The sequence below is a fragment of the Alosa pseudoharengus genome, unplaced genomic scaffold (assembly GCF_046254945.1).
Source record: "Alosa pseudoharengus isolate Yale_2024_CS ecotype anadromous, Long Island Sound unplaced genomic scaffold, YU_APseudo_1.1 YU_APseudo_1.1_scf_14, whole genome shotgun sequence".
NCBI classification, from domain to species: Eukaryota; Metazoa; Chordata; class Actinopteri; order Clupeiformes; family Clupeidae; genus Alosa; species Alosa pseudoharengus.
The window spans coordinates 7,950,019-7,969,741 of NW_027468609.1; the positions used below are offsets into that span (position 1 = coordinate 7,950,019).

Here is a 19,723-nt window from a genome sequence, read left to right on the forward strand (position 1 = left end):
CGGCCGTTTCATATTGTGTTTTACAAAAATCATTACCCCCCCCAACCTAACCTGTGATTTTTGTGTTCAGTACACTGTAACATTGCATCTCAAGACCTAGAAAACAATATGTGAGCTTTAAGCAGTGTGCCGGACTTCCTGTTCAGAGTCGGGTGGATGCCTCACAGTCCACTAATCCCGATTCACTGAGCATCTGGCCTGGACACAGATATATGTTCAATCCACTGCCACTAGGTGGCACACTTTTCTTTTGTTGCATGTCAGATGCAGAGAAAACATAGAGGTGTTCCATACCTAAGGAATTGAAACACTCATCATACTTCTGATGCACTTCTACAATCTCCTATCGCCATATACTTCTCACAGGCCTACCTAATATGGCCTCAAAGTCCCCAATTCATTTGGAAATGGGAGACTGCGAGTGTTCAGCAGAATGTCTGAGAGGCAAATGTGCGGTCAGTTGTTTTCATAAGTCACAGTGTCCCTACACCTTCACAGTTCCTACCAGTGTCTACCTAAAAGAATCACATAGACACAGCAGATGAAATCAAATGTCTGGGCCAACCAAACGCGACAACTCATTTCCTATTATCTTTGTCCACTGCAGTTCCATGGCATGTTAGATTTTGCCTCTTCTGTGTCTTGGTACTGAAACATAGAGGTCTGACTCATGTGGTGTCCCTTTCATGAGAATTGTGACATGAAAAATACTTTTTATGTCAACATGATTGTAAAAAAAGTATTTAGGCAGGTGTAGTCTAAACTAATAAATGTATAAATACATGATTTACAAGAAATATTATTTGTATCTGAACTGGTTGAAAATGGAGATAATACGATATGTTCTTTTGTTGTGGATGATCACTGAAGACACTTTCATCCCGTCTCATAAAGAGCAACAGCTGATTTTTTAATTGACGTTATAACTGCAGCCTTATCTTACATGTTCCTCTCTCACTTAATTCCATAGTCACATTTAAATGAATCACACCTGCAATGAAAACCTCTTACACATCCCCTCCTGTGACGCTTGCCTGAACTGACCAATCCGCAAGTTATGGAGCGGAGTGAATGGCCGCTGAGTGAAATCCACTGATTACATAAGGCCCCAGTCGCAGGGAGATGCAGGACAAAGCCACGTGGTCAGCTTGTCATCATGGCCTGATACAGAGGGCCCGGCCCTATACATCTGGTCCACAGAGTAGCCTGTGGTTGTAAGTAGAGCGTGCAGTGAACAAAGATGAGTATGATGACACCATGCCCCTTTGTTGATGTTTAGATTGTAGAGAAGATGCTCTACACACATAATTGCTTTTAAAAGCACTTAACTTCTTATGGGATTAAGAACACCCGGCACAGATGTTTCATCTAAAGAAAAAACAAAATTATGACAACATAAGTAATATTTATTTCACACAGTGATGTGTACACATGAAATATACACATCTCAGTGTCATATACACACAAAAAAATCATGACTTTTTCCATCAATAACATAATATTTAGACGCCTTATTTATGACAAAATAATAATTGGGATTGTAATGGCCCGTCTACAGTGATAGATACTAACGAGGCGAGTCTGTGGACTGCAGCAGGATGAGACATGGAGATGACAGAGTGAATGTTGGCAGTGCGTGGTGGAGCTAAATGAGGGCAGAAGCAGTGGGTGTCATTTTCCGCGTCCGGGGCGAGCATCGCTCCACGCATCTCACGAGCCTGAGATTCCTCCTCAGGGGGTCTCTCTCTCTCTCTCTCTCTCTCTCTCTCTCTCTTTCAAGGCCTGTCACTGTGAGTCCAGTCTTCTCTTATAATTACTGCCTGTGGAGCGCAGCAAACCTCCCGCAGCAAGGACTGGTCGACTAAGAAGTGTTAGCAGAAGCTTGAAAAAAAAAAAACTTTAAAAAAAAAATGCATGAATGGAATCCTTGGCGGTGAATTGAAAATGACTACCCAATCACTTCTGTATTATGGGCATTAGACATTTCACATAGTCTTTATCTTAACCCACATCTCTTACCCTACTGTACAGTTTGTGTGTATACTATATTGGTCATGGGGGTGGTAAAGGGAGACAGGGTGGTCATCCCTGAAGACCCCTACTCCACACTCTCACACATTCACCAACTAAAAAAATCTGCTACTTTTATACCAATAAAGGTATATTTTGTGAGGTCTTATTTGTAGAATCCATAAGTCTACTCCATGTCCTTTGTAGCAGTCTACAACATATCTCTTATACTCCTTGAATACACTTCCCTATTGGGGTGTTCACTGTTAAATTGAATCTATTTTGTCAACATTCACCAGTATTTTTTTTAAAGATGGATGAATCGGCCATGCAACTGGTAGACATTACAGTTGGCGGAGCTTGTTTGCTTCACAGACCCCCATCCCTTTCAAAACCAGCCCAGAACAATGAGGGGCGCGGGGCTCCCCATGGTCGTTAGCGTCCGGCGCGGTACACTGAGCTCGGCCATTGTCAGCCCCTTTGATGTGGCAGTGGGGAGTGAAGAAACGGTCATTTGGGGCTTCATTCAGATGGAGGCCGAGCGTAACGGTGGGGGTTGGGGGCGGGGAGCGGCAGTGCCGGTACTGGAGGAGAGGGAAGCCATGGTGTCGTTCACCCCGAGGCCACATGAATATCTTTGGCCGCAGCGAACCTACAGGACTTTGCTTTAGATGCATAAGACACACAGCATTAATATATAAGTAACAAAGACAAAAAAAACATTTCTCTGTTAGTATTGCCCTTTCATCAGGTGTTCTCATGTCTTGCGGGAGCTTTGTGTAGTTACCATGGTCGCAGCTAGAGGCTCCACCCAAAAAAAGTCCCAAAGGTGTAGGGCTACGCTGAAACATGTCACAAACAGACCTGGCCAGCCATGCTTTAAATTGCTTGTAAAGCCTTTGAGGCATTGTTTGGGTGCTTCAGTTCTTGCTGTGCTGTGCCATAATGGATACAGTCATAAGTAGCCTCTTAGCTGACTAAAAGTGGTCTTTGCAGGATAAATACCACGGTCGCAGTGTGTGAATATTCCATTATGGCTCTACAGAGTGGGCCCAGGCTCTCTCAAGGACTCACTATATACAACAGACATCAAGATTTTGATTTCACATCTAGACCAACCACATGCCAACTGTGCATAACTTATGCGGTTATGGCAGACGTAATGAGATCTTCACCCTCTCCATTCTCCCTCTCCTTATTTCTTTAACTGGCAACCGTTTTTCCCTTTTGCAACTTAACGGCACATTATCTCAACACTCCAGTTCGTGTCACACACACGCAGGCTTTTTACAGTTAGCCCCTGGGCTGTGTCACAGCGACATGAGCGATGGAGGTCTTTGGCACACAGGCACTGGTTACCATTAAAGGACCGGAGGGATGGCAGAGCGATGGCATTCTTTGGCAGAACAGCTTGGGATGATCGCGTCCAACTGGCAAATGCAGTACCTGCCCGGAGGACAGAGCTATGTCGGCGGCCATTTTGGCACCATTATATTATAGACTATATTTGGGGAAGAGTGGCTAATACAGGTTGGAGCTCGGGGGGCATGAAGGAATCAAGGAGGGAGGTTTTTTTTTCAAAGGAAGCTAGTTTGTTTGAACATCTGCCGGTGGGAGGTTCTTCTAAACCCCCAGAGACATGTGATACTTGGTAGGCCAACCATCAAACTTGTGCATTCCAGCTGCCATCAAACCCTTTCCAACACATCATTACCAAGGCAGCATTGCTCATTGTTGTCCTGTGCTTAGGTCTTGAGTGCTTAATTTAATTTTCATTCATTTTCGCCATTAATCCACTTATGTGAATCACCCAAGAAATGGGTCTTTTTGTAGCAGTAGCTGCAGTGTGATGGAGGTCCTCTTGTTAATACTCCCAAGTAGCAGGTCAAGTTACACACATATATAAATCAGTTTGAGATGCATGTGTGTGCAAGACTATTTTGAGAATGGGGAGACACGATCGTTCAGTGTATATTTGGAATCTAAAGAATGGAATCAGAGTGACACGTGCTTACATGGCCACAAGCACTGAAGTGTAGAATGAGTTAGAGCGAATATTAAACAGTGTAGTGGATATACACAGTATAGTGTAATGTAGTGTAGTGTAGTAGCCACTGTGTCACGTTAACATTTCAATCATTACAGAATAAGTTACTGTATAGTACCATGCTATAATAAGAATATACTTTGTGCTCTTTTAGATGAGCTATGGGCCTCGATGTTGCGACTCTGACTATTCAAACTTAACTTCAGGTGCCTATAATCAAAATGTATGGGGCACTGCTGTTACTTCATCAACACCTGTAGGCTGCTAGATGAGTTTCTTAGCCTGATCAAACCAAGATTCAACAGAGTAAGTACAGCCAACACATAATTTCACTACAGCATCATCATTTTACACTCTGACATGGGCTCCAAAGAGATTCATATGATAAGATGGCCTTTGCATTATACAAATAAGTATGGGCCACTACAAAATATAGTAATTTAAGGAGTTTGAATTACCAACAATAATTTGTGAACGGCATTCGTAATTAAATAGACGAATTAATTATGATGATCATAAATGAAATATTGGACAGTTATTTACCAGTCGCTAGAGGGGGTAGTTCGTCAAGATGTAGCCTAGCCTACAGGGAAAAGAAAATTCATTTGACTTTGAGGTTTGAGGTTAGGGTCCATACCATGTGATTTTTTAGGGTCCATACCAGGTGAATTATGTCAGATGAACATCTTGATTGGGTGACAACAACTATACTTGGCTACATCCGGTCTTGGTCAGCATCATTTTGAAGAATAATGATATAGAAATATTCTCTGGGATTGTTGTTTAGTAGCCTACCAGCGAGTTGAGCTCAGTAAGATAATACGCCTACAAAGTAGGCATACCATCACAACCCTGCTGTCACCAAACAAGTTGAAGTTCATGCAAAAACTGCATTTGCCAGTTGGGGACTCCTAACTAAAACTCTAATAGCCTGTATTCATCTCAAGCATACTGTTCTCACCTTTCACTGCCACTGTCTGTAACCAAGACTATAGGAAGACCACTTCGAGACACTGCAGCTCTGCATCTCTCCATCCACTATATGAGCCGATGAGTCTTCGTGTTGCATCATAGCTCTGACATATCCATGAAATCAAAGGACGTCCACGTTCTGAGCTCTTTGGTAGTGGTAGGTGGTAGTAGCGAGAAGTGACGGGAGGCTTCCACGGGAGGCGGGGCGACGTGTGAGCCAACGACTGTGGTTGCCAGGCGCTCGGTCTGAGTGTGGGAAGTGCTGAAATTTCAGCGCGTCACAGCACTACTTTGCCACCACCGTTGACTGACGGACTTGCTACCGCCACTGTCAGCTAGTCTAGTTGTCGGCCGATGTGTTTTTAGTCCCACCGTCCACTGTTACAAAAGGCATCGTTGAAATCACGCGGAGCGTTAATGCAGAAGTTTAACTGCTAAATGATCTGCTTCGAACCACTTACTTCAGTCTAATCTCTCCTCAAGTTCAGGTTAGCCAGCTAGCTCGCTCGCTAGCAACTTCTGACTTGGACCCCTTGTAATTCTCACTGGCTGGGGTATTCCCTCGTAGTCATAATAGCCATCTAAATGATCATGGAGAGGAAGAGGATAGATTGCCCGGCTTTGCCCCCGGGTTGGAAGAAAGAAGAAGTGATCCGGAAGTCGGGACTTAGTGCTGGGAAGAGCGATGTGTACTATTACAGGTAAAGTTAAATAACGTTACATTCGAGTCTGTTACCGAACGTTGACTATATAAATAGAAGTGGGAGTTTGAACGGTGTACAGCCCTGCTCATAATCAGAATGTTGTGACCCCCTGGGCAAACTCCACTCCCTTAGTAGCAGTTCTTTGGCTTACGTTAATTGATGTGATGCCATGAAGTGGCAAACACCCACCTAGCTTAGCTCCTGAACTTGCTGTCTTGACGTTTCACAGGGGTGCAGTGGTAATAGGTCATTGACACTGACCTGAATTGATTAAATCGGAGACATGGTAACTCAGCTGTCTATGATATGACCATTCGTTGATTGTTATGGATGTGCCCTGTTGCCTCCATGACTCCTTAGAAATAAGTTCAATTCATGGGAGTGGACATTCTCAATAGTTCAGTTATACTAACAATACAATACCAATATGTACTGGTAAAATAAGTACTGGTAATTTGCTGTTAAAGTTTATGTTGACTGAGAAATAACCCAGCTGTTGGGTAACCCCTGCAGCACAAATCTGATGTTTCCTTACATCATGAGTGACACATCTTTTGCATTGAACACATCACCAGTTCACTTATCTTGACCCAAATGGTCACCATACAAGTATCTAAAAATACACACACACTGCACACAGCCACAGAGTTTTGCGAAGCTAGGCTTTGTCTGTAAGGTTGATGATGTGACCAGCATGCATCTTTTGTGCTGGGCCATAAACCCAAAGCAACAGGTCGTGCTGGTCCACCACCGAAACTGAAAGTGCTCAACGGCACCACTGGGGCTCTCACAATGACTTGTCACAGACCACTGGCCTGTGTTGTGCGTCACGGAAACCAACCCTCTAAAGTCTTACTTGAAACATTTGTGTGTGCGCTGTGTTGGGGTCGGGGTGAGGGGTTCCTTTCTTCCTCATAGCTCATCTGCCAGCCACAGCATTCGTTAAGGCTAAGTGTTTCATGTTGGGGTGAAGTGTTCCAGTAGAGTGATTCCAAGTGTGTGTGTGCGCGTGTGTGCGCGCACTCACGCCATGGTATACACACGAGCGTTAAATCCGCTCTTCAGAAATCCGTTCTTGATCCCTCCTCTCATACTCGCGGCATTCTGCTGGTGGCCCCCCAGGGCTCGGGGGGATTGACAGGCCCTCCACTGTGAGTGCTGGGGGACGTCAGGCCTCATTCTCTTCCTGCTCGTTAAAATGTGCCCCTCTTTCTCATTCAAATGAGCGTCTCTGACAGTGGTAAGGAAGGGAAGTGCTGTGTGTGTGTGTGTGTGTGTGTGTGTGTGTGTGTGTGTGTGTGTGAGATGGTGAAACTTTGCTGTTTTGAGATATTGTCCTTTGTGTGTTTGATGGTGATACTTCTCTGTTTCGAGATATTGTACTCTGTGTATTGGTGTGACATCACTTATCTGAGATACTGTCCTGTGTGTGTGTATGTGCGCAGGAGTGCTCGCGTATTGTCTGTGCGTAATGCCCAGACTTAGAACAGCGGAGCCGCCAGTCATCTCGAAGCGGTTAAGTTCAGGCCTCGTATGGGTGTGTACAAGTCTGCTTGAGCAGATTGATATCATGAACTGCGTATGTATGACACGCCAATGCCCACTAGCGTGTTATCTAACGCATAACAGCATTTTGGAGTGTTTATCAACGCCATACCCTAACCATAACCCTAACCCTAGAGAGCGCCATATACTTGGCGTTGACATACACGCAGATGCAGACGCTGCGTGTATGTCTACGCATCGTTGATATACACGCAGATAGCTCAAAATGCGTGCAGGTAACACGCCAGTTGGCTATTTTTGAAGTGGCGGGTATATTTACGCAAAACCATGATGCCAAATTGGCTTGACGGTGTGCTAGCGAGGTGGCGAGACACAAACGGCTCTCCTGCCATTCTGAAACGTGGCCTCGTCTCGTCTGTGCTCCACGAGCGTGTTTGAGCACGAGGACGCCACGGCGTAGTGTATTTTCGGTCTCTCGGTCACATCCTGCGCTGCGAAGGGCCAGTGTTTCTTTCCACTGGGAACTGCCTTGAGTCGGGGAACGGCAGATCGAGCTACCACCCCTCCCCCACTCTCCGATCCGCTCCGCCTGCCTTCGGCATGCCCCACGGGCAGTGCACACACACACACACACACACACACACACACACACACACACACACACACACACACACACACACACACACACACACACACACTGCACCACCGCCTGCCACTCTCAACTCTCCCATGTTCTCCCCACCGCTTCCCTCGAACTATCACACCCTGCCCAGCCTGTTAGAAAACCCCCGCTGGCCTGGCTAACGACCGGCAGCCGCCCGAATGTGGAGTGGGCCGGCTGCTGGGATGCGGCGGCTCTTTTCTTCCCCTCTCCTTTCGTCTTTGCCCTCGCTCATTATGTCAGGTGGGGGAGGGGAGAGGTTTGTGAAAAGGTGCTGTGGTGGCAGGGGAGGGAGCCTTGTAAACTGATCCGTTGTCAGTACGCGTGGCGTTGCTTTTCACTCCATCTCTCCTCAACACCCCCAACCCCCATGTGCTCGTTCCCTCCCTCTCTCTCTCTCTCTCTCTCTCTCTTTCTTTCTCTGCACCCCCCCCCGTTCTATTCTTTGCCAGCCACTGTAGTTAACGAGCAGGCCTACACATCCCCACCCCCACCCCCCGCCCATCCTCAGCCTATGTGCTGGTGCCGTCTCACCCCCACGGATCAAATTAAGGCTGGAATGTGCAAGGCCTGTGGGTTGGACGAGCCCGCTTCCTGCTCTTGTTCCTTTGGCGTCGGCGTCCGATCGTCATCGTCCGACCTGCGGCTCGCCCGAAACAGCACTCATGGCAAAGGCGAGGGAGGGAGGGAATTTTATTTTTTGGCTGGCTGCTTGGTTTGGCCGTCGGAGGTGGCCTCTGTCTATGAGCGGCCATGAGTCAGGGCGTCTGGGGCCGGCGGCATGAAAGCCCGAAACGTCTGACCTTCGTCTCTCGGGCAGCCAAGAGGAGATTCCATCGAAGTGTGTCAGCGTGTTCCAGCAAGAGCTGGTGACGGAAAGAAAACATTACCAACCATAAACAACTTCAAGTATGTCAACAACAATACAGATGACGGCCGCCCCAGAATTGATAGCACCACCACCAAAGACCCCAGAGATAACAGAAAAGAGTGATATGAGTGTTATTAGCCCTCTCTGCCTCAGAGGCGCTCTGAATACTTGGATCTAACAATAAACAACCTCCTCAGTAATGGCGCCTCATTGTCCTCCTGACGTAAAACAATAATATGGGTGATCAAAGACAACACAAACAATGGCCGTCTCCTCCTCTGTGTCTCCAATGGGCCAGGTGAGGAGGCCTGATTGGATTCTATCCTTCTATCCTGTACAATCCAACCCAGCCAGGGATTGCAGGGATTACGAATATCATGTCCTGTCTCTTCTCTTCCTCTCTCCCCTGGTCTCTCTCTTTCTCTATTCCCTCCCTCTATCTCACTTTGCCCCTCTCGTTCTCTCTCTCTCTCTCTCTCTTCCTGTTGCCGTCATGTCTGAAAGTCTTCCTTTGTGTTTATTGTTCCCTCCTCACCTTTTCTCTGGCCATCTGGCTAGTGAATCTGTGTATGCGGATGATGATGAAACGCACGTGTCTGGCCGGTCCAGAGCACACACACACGGCCCTTTCCGGAACTATCCACCACAATGCATTCAACATCCTATGAACACATCAGGGGACCATTTGACAACGAAGTAGACCATGAGCCAGAGGGTGTGGCCAGCGATGATAAATGGTCGTTTTTCATACGGAAGGCTCTAAAGGACTTGTCTAACTGGACAGTGCTGCTACTATGTCCTTCACAGTTCACTTGCGCCAACTGCTCTTTCTGGTTGTGGCCTGTCTTCCTGACGCTGCTAGGTCTAATTGTCGGCGATGTTCTTTCCACTGTGCTTTCTGTGTCGGATGCCTCTCTTCTCTGCTCTGTCTGCTGTCGTTCGTTTGTCGTGCGGTTGTTCACTCTGGGGCTCAGGTTCCAGCCAGCCACTCCCCAGTGCTTCTGTTATCTGTGGGGTCTCTGTGAACGTTTGGTCGGGGTCAGATAGACTCCAGCCTAACGGACGATGAGAGCTTATGCGTTTTTTTTTTTTTTGGCGGGGGGTGGAGGAGAAGGGTGGTGAGAAGTGGAGGTGGGGTGTCTGGTTTTGTTGACGCTGCGACTTGTGAAGAATGCTTGCGAAAGTCTGAGTCATCGCTGTGGGCCTGGAGCTGAAGAGCTCGGCTGCAGTCCTCAACTACTTCCTGCCGCCATGCAGATGGGTTGCTAGTGAGTAGGGTGAGGGATGTGGCATACATGCAGGCCGCCCAAACATATACACACACACACACTCGCGCGCACACACGCACGTACACACACACACACACACACACACACACACACACACACGCACACAGGCACGCACACAAACACGCACACACACATACACACACATAAACACACACATACGCACGCGTAAACACGCACATACGCACGCACGCACACATGCTCACACACACACATAAACACGCACATACACATACGCACGTGTAAACACGCACATACGCACGCACATACACATACGCACGCGTAAACACGCACATACGCACGCACGCACACACACACGCACACATGCTCGCACACTCGCTCATACACACACCCTAACACAACTACAAATGTGCGCCTCGCCTCTCGAGAGTTTCCACCCAGTGCTGCTGACACTAAGAGGGAGTGGGGGGTGGGCCTCTGTCGAAACTACCAAGGCCTCAACCCCAACCACCCCCACCCTTCCCAGACTTTCCTGGAAAAGCTGGCCCACTGTTGTGTCAGTGGAGAAGTGGTGTAGGGACAGCTCCTATAAACCTTACAAAAGCTGTCCTTACCGCACCCGGAAATCCACACAATACTACAAAACCTACTAAAATACACAAGTATCTGTCCAGGGGTAAATAAGCTAAGGTTTACTGCATTGACTTGAGAAAGGGTAGATGTATGAATCTAATGGTGTATGTAGCCAGGGAGAAACAGCGTGAGGCTTACCTGTTGGGGCCGGCCCTGTCTTAGCCCGATGGTGGCCAGCACAAGCAGCGATAGGTTAGGTAGTTCATGGGAAGCTGTGAAAACAGCCTCAGATGGATGATGGTCGGCACGCGGTTTCAAACTACACGCTTCCAAGACAGAGCCCCACAAGCGTCCTCCCACGTCGGTCTACGTTGGTGTTGTGTCAGAGAGAGAGCGAGCCCTCATGCATCCGATTATCTTGTCTCTCACCGAAAACACAGGTGCAAGCCAACACACTGCCCCCTGGCACATGGGATGTGGAAGTGTATCATGTAATGCAGGGGTTGGCAATTATTTTTTTCATGGGGCCACATGAGAAACAGAAACATACAAATAAATAGCATTGTTTTGACAAGCTGGTAAGAGTATGTTATGATTAAGCAATGGAAAAAGTGAGGTTGCCTTGAAAAATCTCATTTATTCAACCAATTTTCTCAAAACAATGGTAAACAAAATGTGAACGTTTTTAACATTTGTGACTCATTATGTTAGTTCCCGGGGCCCAGGCACCGCTCTATTAGTAAGCATGAAAGTGGCAAACAGAAGAGAAAAGAAAGACTAAATCCAAATCCTAAATCCATTCTGTAGGCCTGCGCCACCACGTATGAGTTGCTGTGTTTTCCTTGATGGCTATTTAATTGTTCTATGGCTATACGTTATCTGCGTTTCGGTTTCGGAAGTTGGGGGAATTCAAAGGTGGTAGCGATGATTAGTCAGGTAGCCACTGTCCCCGGCTCTTTCATGTTGGCGAACGTCCATTACACACATGCGATTTTGTGTGCGGGCATGTGTGTGTTTGTGTCGCGGGGGGTGGGGTGGAGTTGGAGGCGGGGCCCAATGAAAATGCTTGCACCGGGGCCCAGCCCAGCAACGCCACTGCTTACAGGGACCGGTCAGAGTCAACCAAAGGGCCCTATGTGTCCCGGGGGCCGTACAATGCCCAGGTCTGGTGTAGTGTCTACACTAAAGCACTACACTATTTCCTAACACGAGGACTGTGCCTTTAACCTTTACAGTCTCCTTCGAGAGGTCAGGACCGAGAACTGTGAAAGAGAAAGGGAACGCGTGAGCGATGTCGATAGATAATAGCGGAGAAAGAGAGAGGTAGAGAGAAAGAAAGAGCAAGGTGTGATTCAGTTCATGCAAAACGCCTAAAGAAAAGGGGACTGTGTGAGTAAGAGGTGGAGAAGTTGGAGAGAGAGAGAGAGAGAGCGAGCGAGAGCAAGAGCGATGAGTTACTGCGAGACGCCTTAAGAGAAAAAGGTTGTGTGAGTAAGAGGTGGAGAAGTTGTAGTGATAGACAGCAATGGAGAGAGAGAGAGGGCGATGGAGGAACTGCCTTAAGAGAAAAAGGTTGTGTGAGTAAGAGGTGGAGAAGTTGTAGTGATAGACAGCAATGGAGAGAGAGAGAGGGCGATGGAGGAACTGCCTTAAGAGAAAAAGGTTGTGTGAGTAAGAGGTGGAGAAGTTGTAGTGATAGACAGCAATGGAGAGAGAGAGAGGTCGATGGAGGAACTGCCTTAAGAGAAAAAGGTTGTGTGAGTAAGAGGTGGAGAAGTTGTAGTGATAGACAGCAATGGAGAGAGAGAGAGGGCGATGGAGGAACTGCCTTAAGAGAAAAAGGTTGTGTGAGTAAGAGGTGGAGAAGTTGTAGTGATAGACAGCAATGGAGAGAGAGAGAGGGCGATGGAGGAACTGCCTTAAGAGAAAAAGGTTGTGTAAGTAAGAGGTGGAGAAGTTGTAGCGATAGACAGCAATGGAAAGGGAGAGAGAGAGAGGGAGATGGAGGAACTGCCTTAAGAGAAAGAGGTTGCGTTCGTAAGAGGTGGAGAGAGTTGTCTGGCGAGATGAAGGGAGAGGGCGATGTGGCTCGATGGCAGATGATGTTGTTGTGTTCAGTCCCCCTCGGGTCGCCTCCTTCCCGCCATCAGCTTGTGGTGTTTGAATCATCCGGAGCATTCCCGTCAGCTCAGAGATTCCTGACACACACACACACACACACACACACACACACACACACACACACACACACACACACACACACACACACACACACACACACACGCACGCACACACACACAACAGTTCAGGACATACTACACAGTGCAGCACAGTAAGTGGAGTCAAATCTAATCAAGTTCCTATGCAGATCACCTTCCACCTGAGAGACTCCAGGAGCTCAGTGAACCTAGGGTCGCGCAGGTCACATCATACTCATTGCGTTACGAGAGGCTTTGTGGATTACTAGGTTCTCATCCTCTTCTGCACGCTCACTACATACACACACACACACACACACACACCAATGCAATGTCAGGCGCTTGACAGTATGATTAGACCGCTGCTCTGCTCTCTGCTCTTCATGTGGTAGCCTCTCTGTTCTGTTCTGTTCTGTTCTGTTCTGTTGTGCTTAGGCTCAGGTTATGTTCTGTTTTTGTTCCCATCTGTCCTTTTCTGTTCTCTTCTGTTCCGTCCTGTCCTCTACTGTCTGCTTTAGAGTGAGGCAAGGGCAAGGCCACTCAGTTGGGAGGGCTTCCCCAGACACAGGCTTCTTCTGTGGTGCGTCCAGCCCTGACTCTAGGGACTGTCCTGCTCTCGACTGTGGGACACTCGGGCCGAAGTTCAGGGCTAAGGTTGGGGTGCAGGGTTGACGACGATGGCGAAGGGGTCTGCCGAGAAATTAAATAAATACAAAGAAAGAAGCAGGAAATGTGTGCAGCTCGTACTTCCTGCTTCTCTCTCTCTCTCTCTCTCTCTCTCTCTCTCTCTCTCTCTCTCTCTCTCTTTTTTTTTTCTTTTTCTCTCTCTCTTTCTTTCTCTCTGTCTTACTCTCACTCACTCACTCACTCACTCCCTCTCTCTCTGTCTCACTCTTTCTGCCTCACTCTCTCCCTCTCACTCTCTCTCTGGTGGACGTGCGGTGAATCACTCGCTGGCCGCGGGGCTAATTAAAGGACGTGCCAGGCGCAGGGCCGCTCCAGCTCAGCCGAGAGAGAGCGAGAGAGAGAGGAAGTGAAAGACTCGACACATACAGAAAATGGCGGAGGGGCAGCACGCCGTTGCGTTGCGTCACACTCCACTGCTTGCTCCCTCGGCTCGTACGCTCCCTCCTTCCCTCCCTCTCTCTCTCCCTCCGTCCCTCCGTCTGGCCGCTACTGTTGTTCCTCTGCTGTGAAGGCATTGTGTTCTGTGTGAATCCGCAGACTGAGAGTGCAGACTGACTGTGTGTGTGTGTGTGTGTGTGTGTGTGTGTGTGTGTGTGTGTGTACGTGTGTGTGTACGTGTGTGTGTACGTGTGTGTGTGTACGTGTGTGTGTATGTGTGTGTGTGTGTACGTGCGTGTGTACGTGGGTACGTGTGTGTGTGTACGTGTGTGTGTACGTGTGTGTGTACGTGTGTGTGTGTACGTGTGTGTGTACGTGGGTACGTGTGTGTGTGTACGTGTGTGTGTGTACGTGTGTGTGTACGTGGGTACGTGTGTGTGTGTACGTGTGTGTGTGTACGTGCGTGTGTACGTGTGTGTGTTTGTTTGTTTGTTTGTTTGTTTGTTTGTTTGTTTGTTTGTTTGTTTGTGTGTCTGTTTGTTTGTGTGTCTGTGGTTCAGCCTGTGTCATGGACCACGAAAGAAAGAAAGAGTTGTAGAACCGAAAGAGAGAGAGAGAAAGAGAGAGAGAGAAAGAGAGAGAGGGAAAGAGAGAGAGGGAAAGAGAGAGAGAGAAAGAGAGAGAGGGATAAATAATTGAGTGGTTTTCCTCACCCTGGCCCTGCTACCCTGCTGAATGCTTCCAGGAGGCCACGTTTGTCTGTCAGCTGAGTGTGTGTACGTACGTGTGCGTGTGCGTGTGTGTGTGTGTGTGTGTGTGTGTGTGTGTGTGTGTGTGTGTGTGTGTGTGTGTGTGTGTTTGTGTGAATGTGCCACTGCCTCTTTGTCGTTTCTCTTCCTCTGTTTGCCCTGTGCTGTGCTGCCCTGAGAGGGTTAAAGGCGTTTCTGCTCTGTAGACAGCTGGGGGAGGGGGAGGGAAACAGAGAGTGACAGAACGAGAGAGAGAGAAAGAGAGAGAAAGAGGAAGAGCAGAAAGAGAGAGGGTCTACCATAATCCCCTGCCCCCATGCCTCTCTATGACACCACCACCTACACACACACACACACACACACACACACACACACACACACACACGCCTTTCTGTTTCGCTGGCATAGTGGCCCTCTGCAATAAGGCCACTGGTGTGTGCCGTGCGTATGTGTCTGTGTGAGCGGCTGAGCTGAGGAAGACTCCTGGTACTCGAAGGAAAAGAGAGGAAGAGCGAGATGCGGGCGCAGGAGAGATGGCCACATAGGAGGAGGACGAGAAGAGCGGCTCAGCTGAGACGGGGACGAGGCTAACGGAAATAGGACGAGATTGGAGAGACGAGGAGCGGACGGGATGGTGACCAGAGCGCAGTCTCTCTCAACACTGGGCCAGAGTGCTGAAGGCACGCTCGTGGAGCGCTGCTCCCCCTGGGTCTTAGTGCCTTGTGTTTTTAGTGTGTGTCTTTGGTGGCTGTGGCCTCTGGTTTGGCTGGTTCTGTGGGGCTCGCTCAGGTACACAGATGCAAAGCAGCTCGCTCCACTGCCGAGCGCTCAGCCATGCAGGTTGCGGGGGCGCGCGCGGGGGGGGGGTGGGGGGGAGGTTAACAAAAACGTGTTGTTGTTTCGGTGAACTCTGATGACGATGACTGCTGGGAACGAAAGACTAAAAATAAAGTGTGAAAATGAGAAGCAGTGTTTGTGGCGGCAGGTTTGCAGAATTAACTTGAATGCAACAGTTTTTAACAAATTAGCGCAGCGTGGTTATTGGTTATGATGCTAACTAGATTTAAGCACAATTTAGTAGCTACAACCTGGAAAATCATTGTGTGGTGGTCAATGTTGATAATTGTGGTGGGCCGCAACAGATAAGTCAATGTATGGGAAACACTAAGAATCACTCTTGATCGGTCATGAGGACGCTGCTTTACTCCGAGTGTGTGTGTGTGTGTGTGTGTGTGTCTGTGTGTGTGTTTTTGACACAGTGACTGACAAGTCTCAGTGTGTGGACTTCTGCCCTCATTTTCTCTGCTGGATTCTGATTGGCTCTCTAATCTTGGAAGTGCTCCTGGACTGGCCACACCCCTCAACCAAATCACACGAGCTGGACATTCGTCTCATGTCTGATAGCCATTTGATCTGTTTGTGTGTATGTGTGCGTGCGTGTGTTAACTGCTTCATGGCAATCGTACAGATTTATTAGATTAAGTAAACTGCCAACGTGATCTACCAAACTCCCACTTCCCTCAGAATAGTCGTAGTTTTCTTCCGCATACACAATGCATGCAATGCATATACGTTACACATTATGCAGTGCGTGCATTGATATTCAAATTACAGGCGTGAAGAAAGCTTCTGTCATATAATTATAGACACAGTGTAAATGTGTCATTGGTCCCCCCCCCCCCCCCACACACACACACACACACACACACACACACACACACACCACAGGAGGTGAGGAGTGGCTGGCTCCGTAAGACGCGTCTGTACCCGTTTATCTGCCACCCCCGTCACATGACCACAGAGGGAACGAGGGAGAGTGAGCTAGTGAAGGAGGGAGGGAGCGGGGGAGCGGAGGGGAGGAGTGGAGGGAGGGGGGTATTTACATGGCTCTAATTCAGCTAATCTGTTTACTAGCTGAGGTCAACACTGTGAATTGTGCTCCTTTTGCTGCCTGGGATCAGTCCACACTCCACCGCGTGCATGAAATCAGGGTGCATGGAGGAGATGGAGAGAGAGAGAGCGAGAGAGAAGAAAGAAAGAAGAAGAGAAATGAGAAGCTCTAGTGTTGTGATGTGGAGAGGAGGCAGGTCTTGCTACTCTGGCCCCTTTTCATTTGCATGTGGAGAGGCCAGGGCAGGCTCCCTGACACACACACACACACACACACACACACACACACACACAGCCAACACACAGCCAGGCTACATGCGGTTGAACATGTACACACACACACACCCACAAGCATGGCTCGCACTGAGTTCCTTATACACATGAGTGGGAAAACGTGGCCTAGTCTGGTGTTGAAAGAGGAGGTTTGGAAATAAAGATAAGTAGTCGCCCACAGCCCTGGTGTTCCTGGCACTGATCAGAAGGCTCAGTTCCCAGGCAAGACTGAGCGACTAGAAGGCTCAGTTCCCAGGCAAGACTGAGCGACTAGAAGGAAGAAGGATACAGAACGAACATTCTGGGACAGAGAGTGAACTTGGAGGGAGAGAGAGAGGGAGAGAGTGAGAGAGAGAGAGAGAGGGGGAGAGAGAGAGAGGGAGAGTTGGAAAAGAACCTCTATTAAGAACCCTTGAAGAACTCTAAGAATGAAGTGCTCCATATCGTGCAGAAAAGTCCAGGGATCTATAGCCCGTAGCCTGGATCTTTGTGTCTGTTATTACTGTAGTCAGATTTTCCACCTGCTACAACACAGGTTGAGGTCATTGTTGTAATTTAATGTCACATTAGTTAAAGGGCAGAACCTGTTATCTATTGTAAAAGGGCAATGCCCACTATATAAAACCAAATGCAACTAGATATTCTGTTTCTCCAAGTTAATTATGTACATCTTTGCCTGTGTATTAGGGCTGCACGATTATCGCAATCATAATTGCAATATGTACCAACGCAATTACCCAATTGCAAAAGTCACAAATAATCGTGCACAGTTAATTTTGTCACATTTCTGACTTTTATATTCATTTCATCCTCATTAACTATGGTACTTCTGGTTGGTGGGTGTGCGTAGTGCATGAGCGGCACAGAAATTCTGATTGGTGAGCTCCACAGTCCACTCCACATTTGAAATATTGAACTGAGTCAATTCCTTGACATTCAAAAATCATATCGCAAATCCCAATCGCAATATCTGTCACAAAATCGCAATTAGATATTTTCCCCAAATTGTGCGGCCCTACTGTCTGTGTAGGACTTTAGGATGGGGGGGGGGGGCATTAATGTAGGGTTGTGTACACTGCAATACATCCCCAGTGTATTGCATGGGTGTGCTTGCGTCTCTCTCTCAGTCCCCACTGACTCCTGTTTACGCGCCCCCACCCCCCCCCCACCCCCATCTCTTCCACAGCCCAACAGGGAAGAAGTTCCGGAGCAAGCCGCAGCTGTCGCGTTACCTGGGCAACTCGGTGGACCTGGGCTGCTTCGACTTCCGCACGGGCAAGATGATGCCCAGCAAGCTGCAGAAGACTAAGCAGCGGCTCCGCAATGAGCACCTCAGCCTGTCAAAGGTGAGTCACAGCACACAACCAAGGACAAGGGGACGCAGAGAAGAGATGGGTGGGCTTTACTGGGTACAGAACACACACACACACACAGACACACACAGACACACACAGACACACACAGACACACACAGACACACACTCACACTCACACTCACACTCACACTCACACTCACACTCACACTCACACTCACACAGACACACAGACACACAAGAGGAGACTAAAAAAGGTGATAAAGGAGAAGAAGTTTAGGAGGATACAGGAATACAGGGGGGATGAGATACCGCCGTAGACTTAGCACAACAAAGTTACAGGAGCTATTTGTTGCTTATTTGCTAATGTATTAGTTTATACCTTTATTTGCTGTTCTTTAGAAGATGTGGGCATGTATGTATTTTTCTTTGTGTGTTTGTATGGTGTGCTTGAGTGATCGGGGTGGTGTGCTGATCGTGCTGTAGGGGCCTGAATGATTAGCATTTTGCGTCTTGTGACCTGGGACTGCATTACCCATCATTCCCTAGGAGGGGGAGGGAAAGAAATATGGAGCGGCATGTTGTCAGACTGCGTCCCCCTACTTCTCTTCTCTCCCACTTTAATCAGGTCTGCTTAGATCGTTTAGGAAGTGGTGGGGAGAGGGATAAACATCTGAGCGCTAACGATAACAGCTAACCGCCGGCTCCTTAAGTGTCTCCCACTCCCACGCAGCGGCGCTGGCTCTGAGCGAGTCCCTCAGATGATGTGACGCGAGGAAGCCTCGGTGGAGACATCAGAGCGACCAAAAGCCAGCCTGTGATCTCACGCTCCGGCCTCGCTCACGGCCCACAATCCACCACACTTCCTGTTAGCGAAAAAATAAAAACTCGAAAAAAGAAAAATAACACACTGTCACACATGAAAAGCACTGTTCCCTAACGGGGTCTATCCTGCTGTCCTCAGTTAGCCACTGGGGCGGTGTTATGGGCCGAGTGGACTTTCTGTACGTCACGTTATTCCTAAACGGGAATCAAACAAAGAATGGATCCTTCTGGCCTTTCCCTCATAGACACATATGTGTGGGATTTCTGTTGTTTCACTGTGGCGTGTGTGTGTGTGTCTTTGTTCTGTTTTTTTGTTTGTCCCTGTCTAGCGCCTTTGTGCGTGCATGTAAGTATGTGTGGGTGTGTGTGTGTGTGTGTGTGTGTGTTTCATCTGTGCGTTTTTCTGTTTGTCTCTTCATGGTCTACATGGCTGCCTGTCTGTCTGTTTATGTGTGTGTGTGTGTTTGTGTGTGTGTTTGTGTGTGTGTGTGTGTGTGTGTGTGTTTGTGTGTGTGTTTGTGTGTGTGTTTGTGTGTATGTGTAGGCGGTGGTTGAACCATCTGCTTAGAGCGGCGTCATCTCCCATCAGCTCCATGAGAGGGAGGGTTCACTGGGGCGGTGTGTGTGTGTGCGCGTGCGTGTGTGTGCGTGTGTGTGTGTGTGTAATATATATGTGCATTTGAGTGTGCATGCACGCTCCTGCGCATGTCCGCTCTATTTCCCATGCTCGAGGAGAACAAGGCGTCGCTGGCTGTCGTGTGAATGTGCAGGCTCTATCTCTCAGTGTGTGTGTGTGTGTGTGTGTGTGTGTGTGTGTGT

General features: G+C 48.3%; 1 protein-coding gene across 1 annotated transcript in view; it reads left to right on the top strand.

Moving 5' to 3' along the window:
- The first annotated feature begins 5,299 nt into the window (after positions 1-5,299).
- mbd2 (methyl-CpG binding domain protein 2) overlaps positions 5,300-19,723 on the top strand; it is a 37,829-nt gene continuing 23,405 nt past the window's right edge. The window contains exons 1-2 of the mRNA XM_076283707.1: positions 5,300-5,730; positions 17,953-18,112. Of these exons, the coding sequence (XP_076139822.1) occupies positions 5,615-5,730; positions 17,953-18,112 (276 nt within the window). The 5' untranslated portion in view covers positions 5,300-5,614. The remainder of the gene's footprint in view (positions 5,731-17,952; positions 18,113-19,723) is intronic.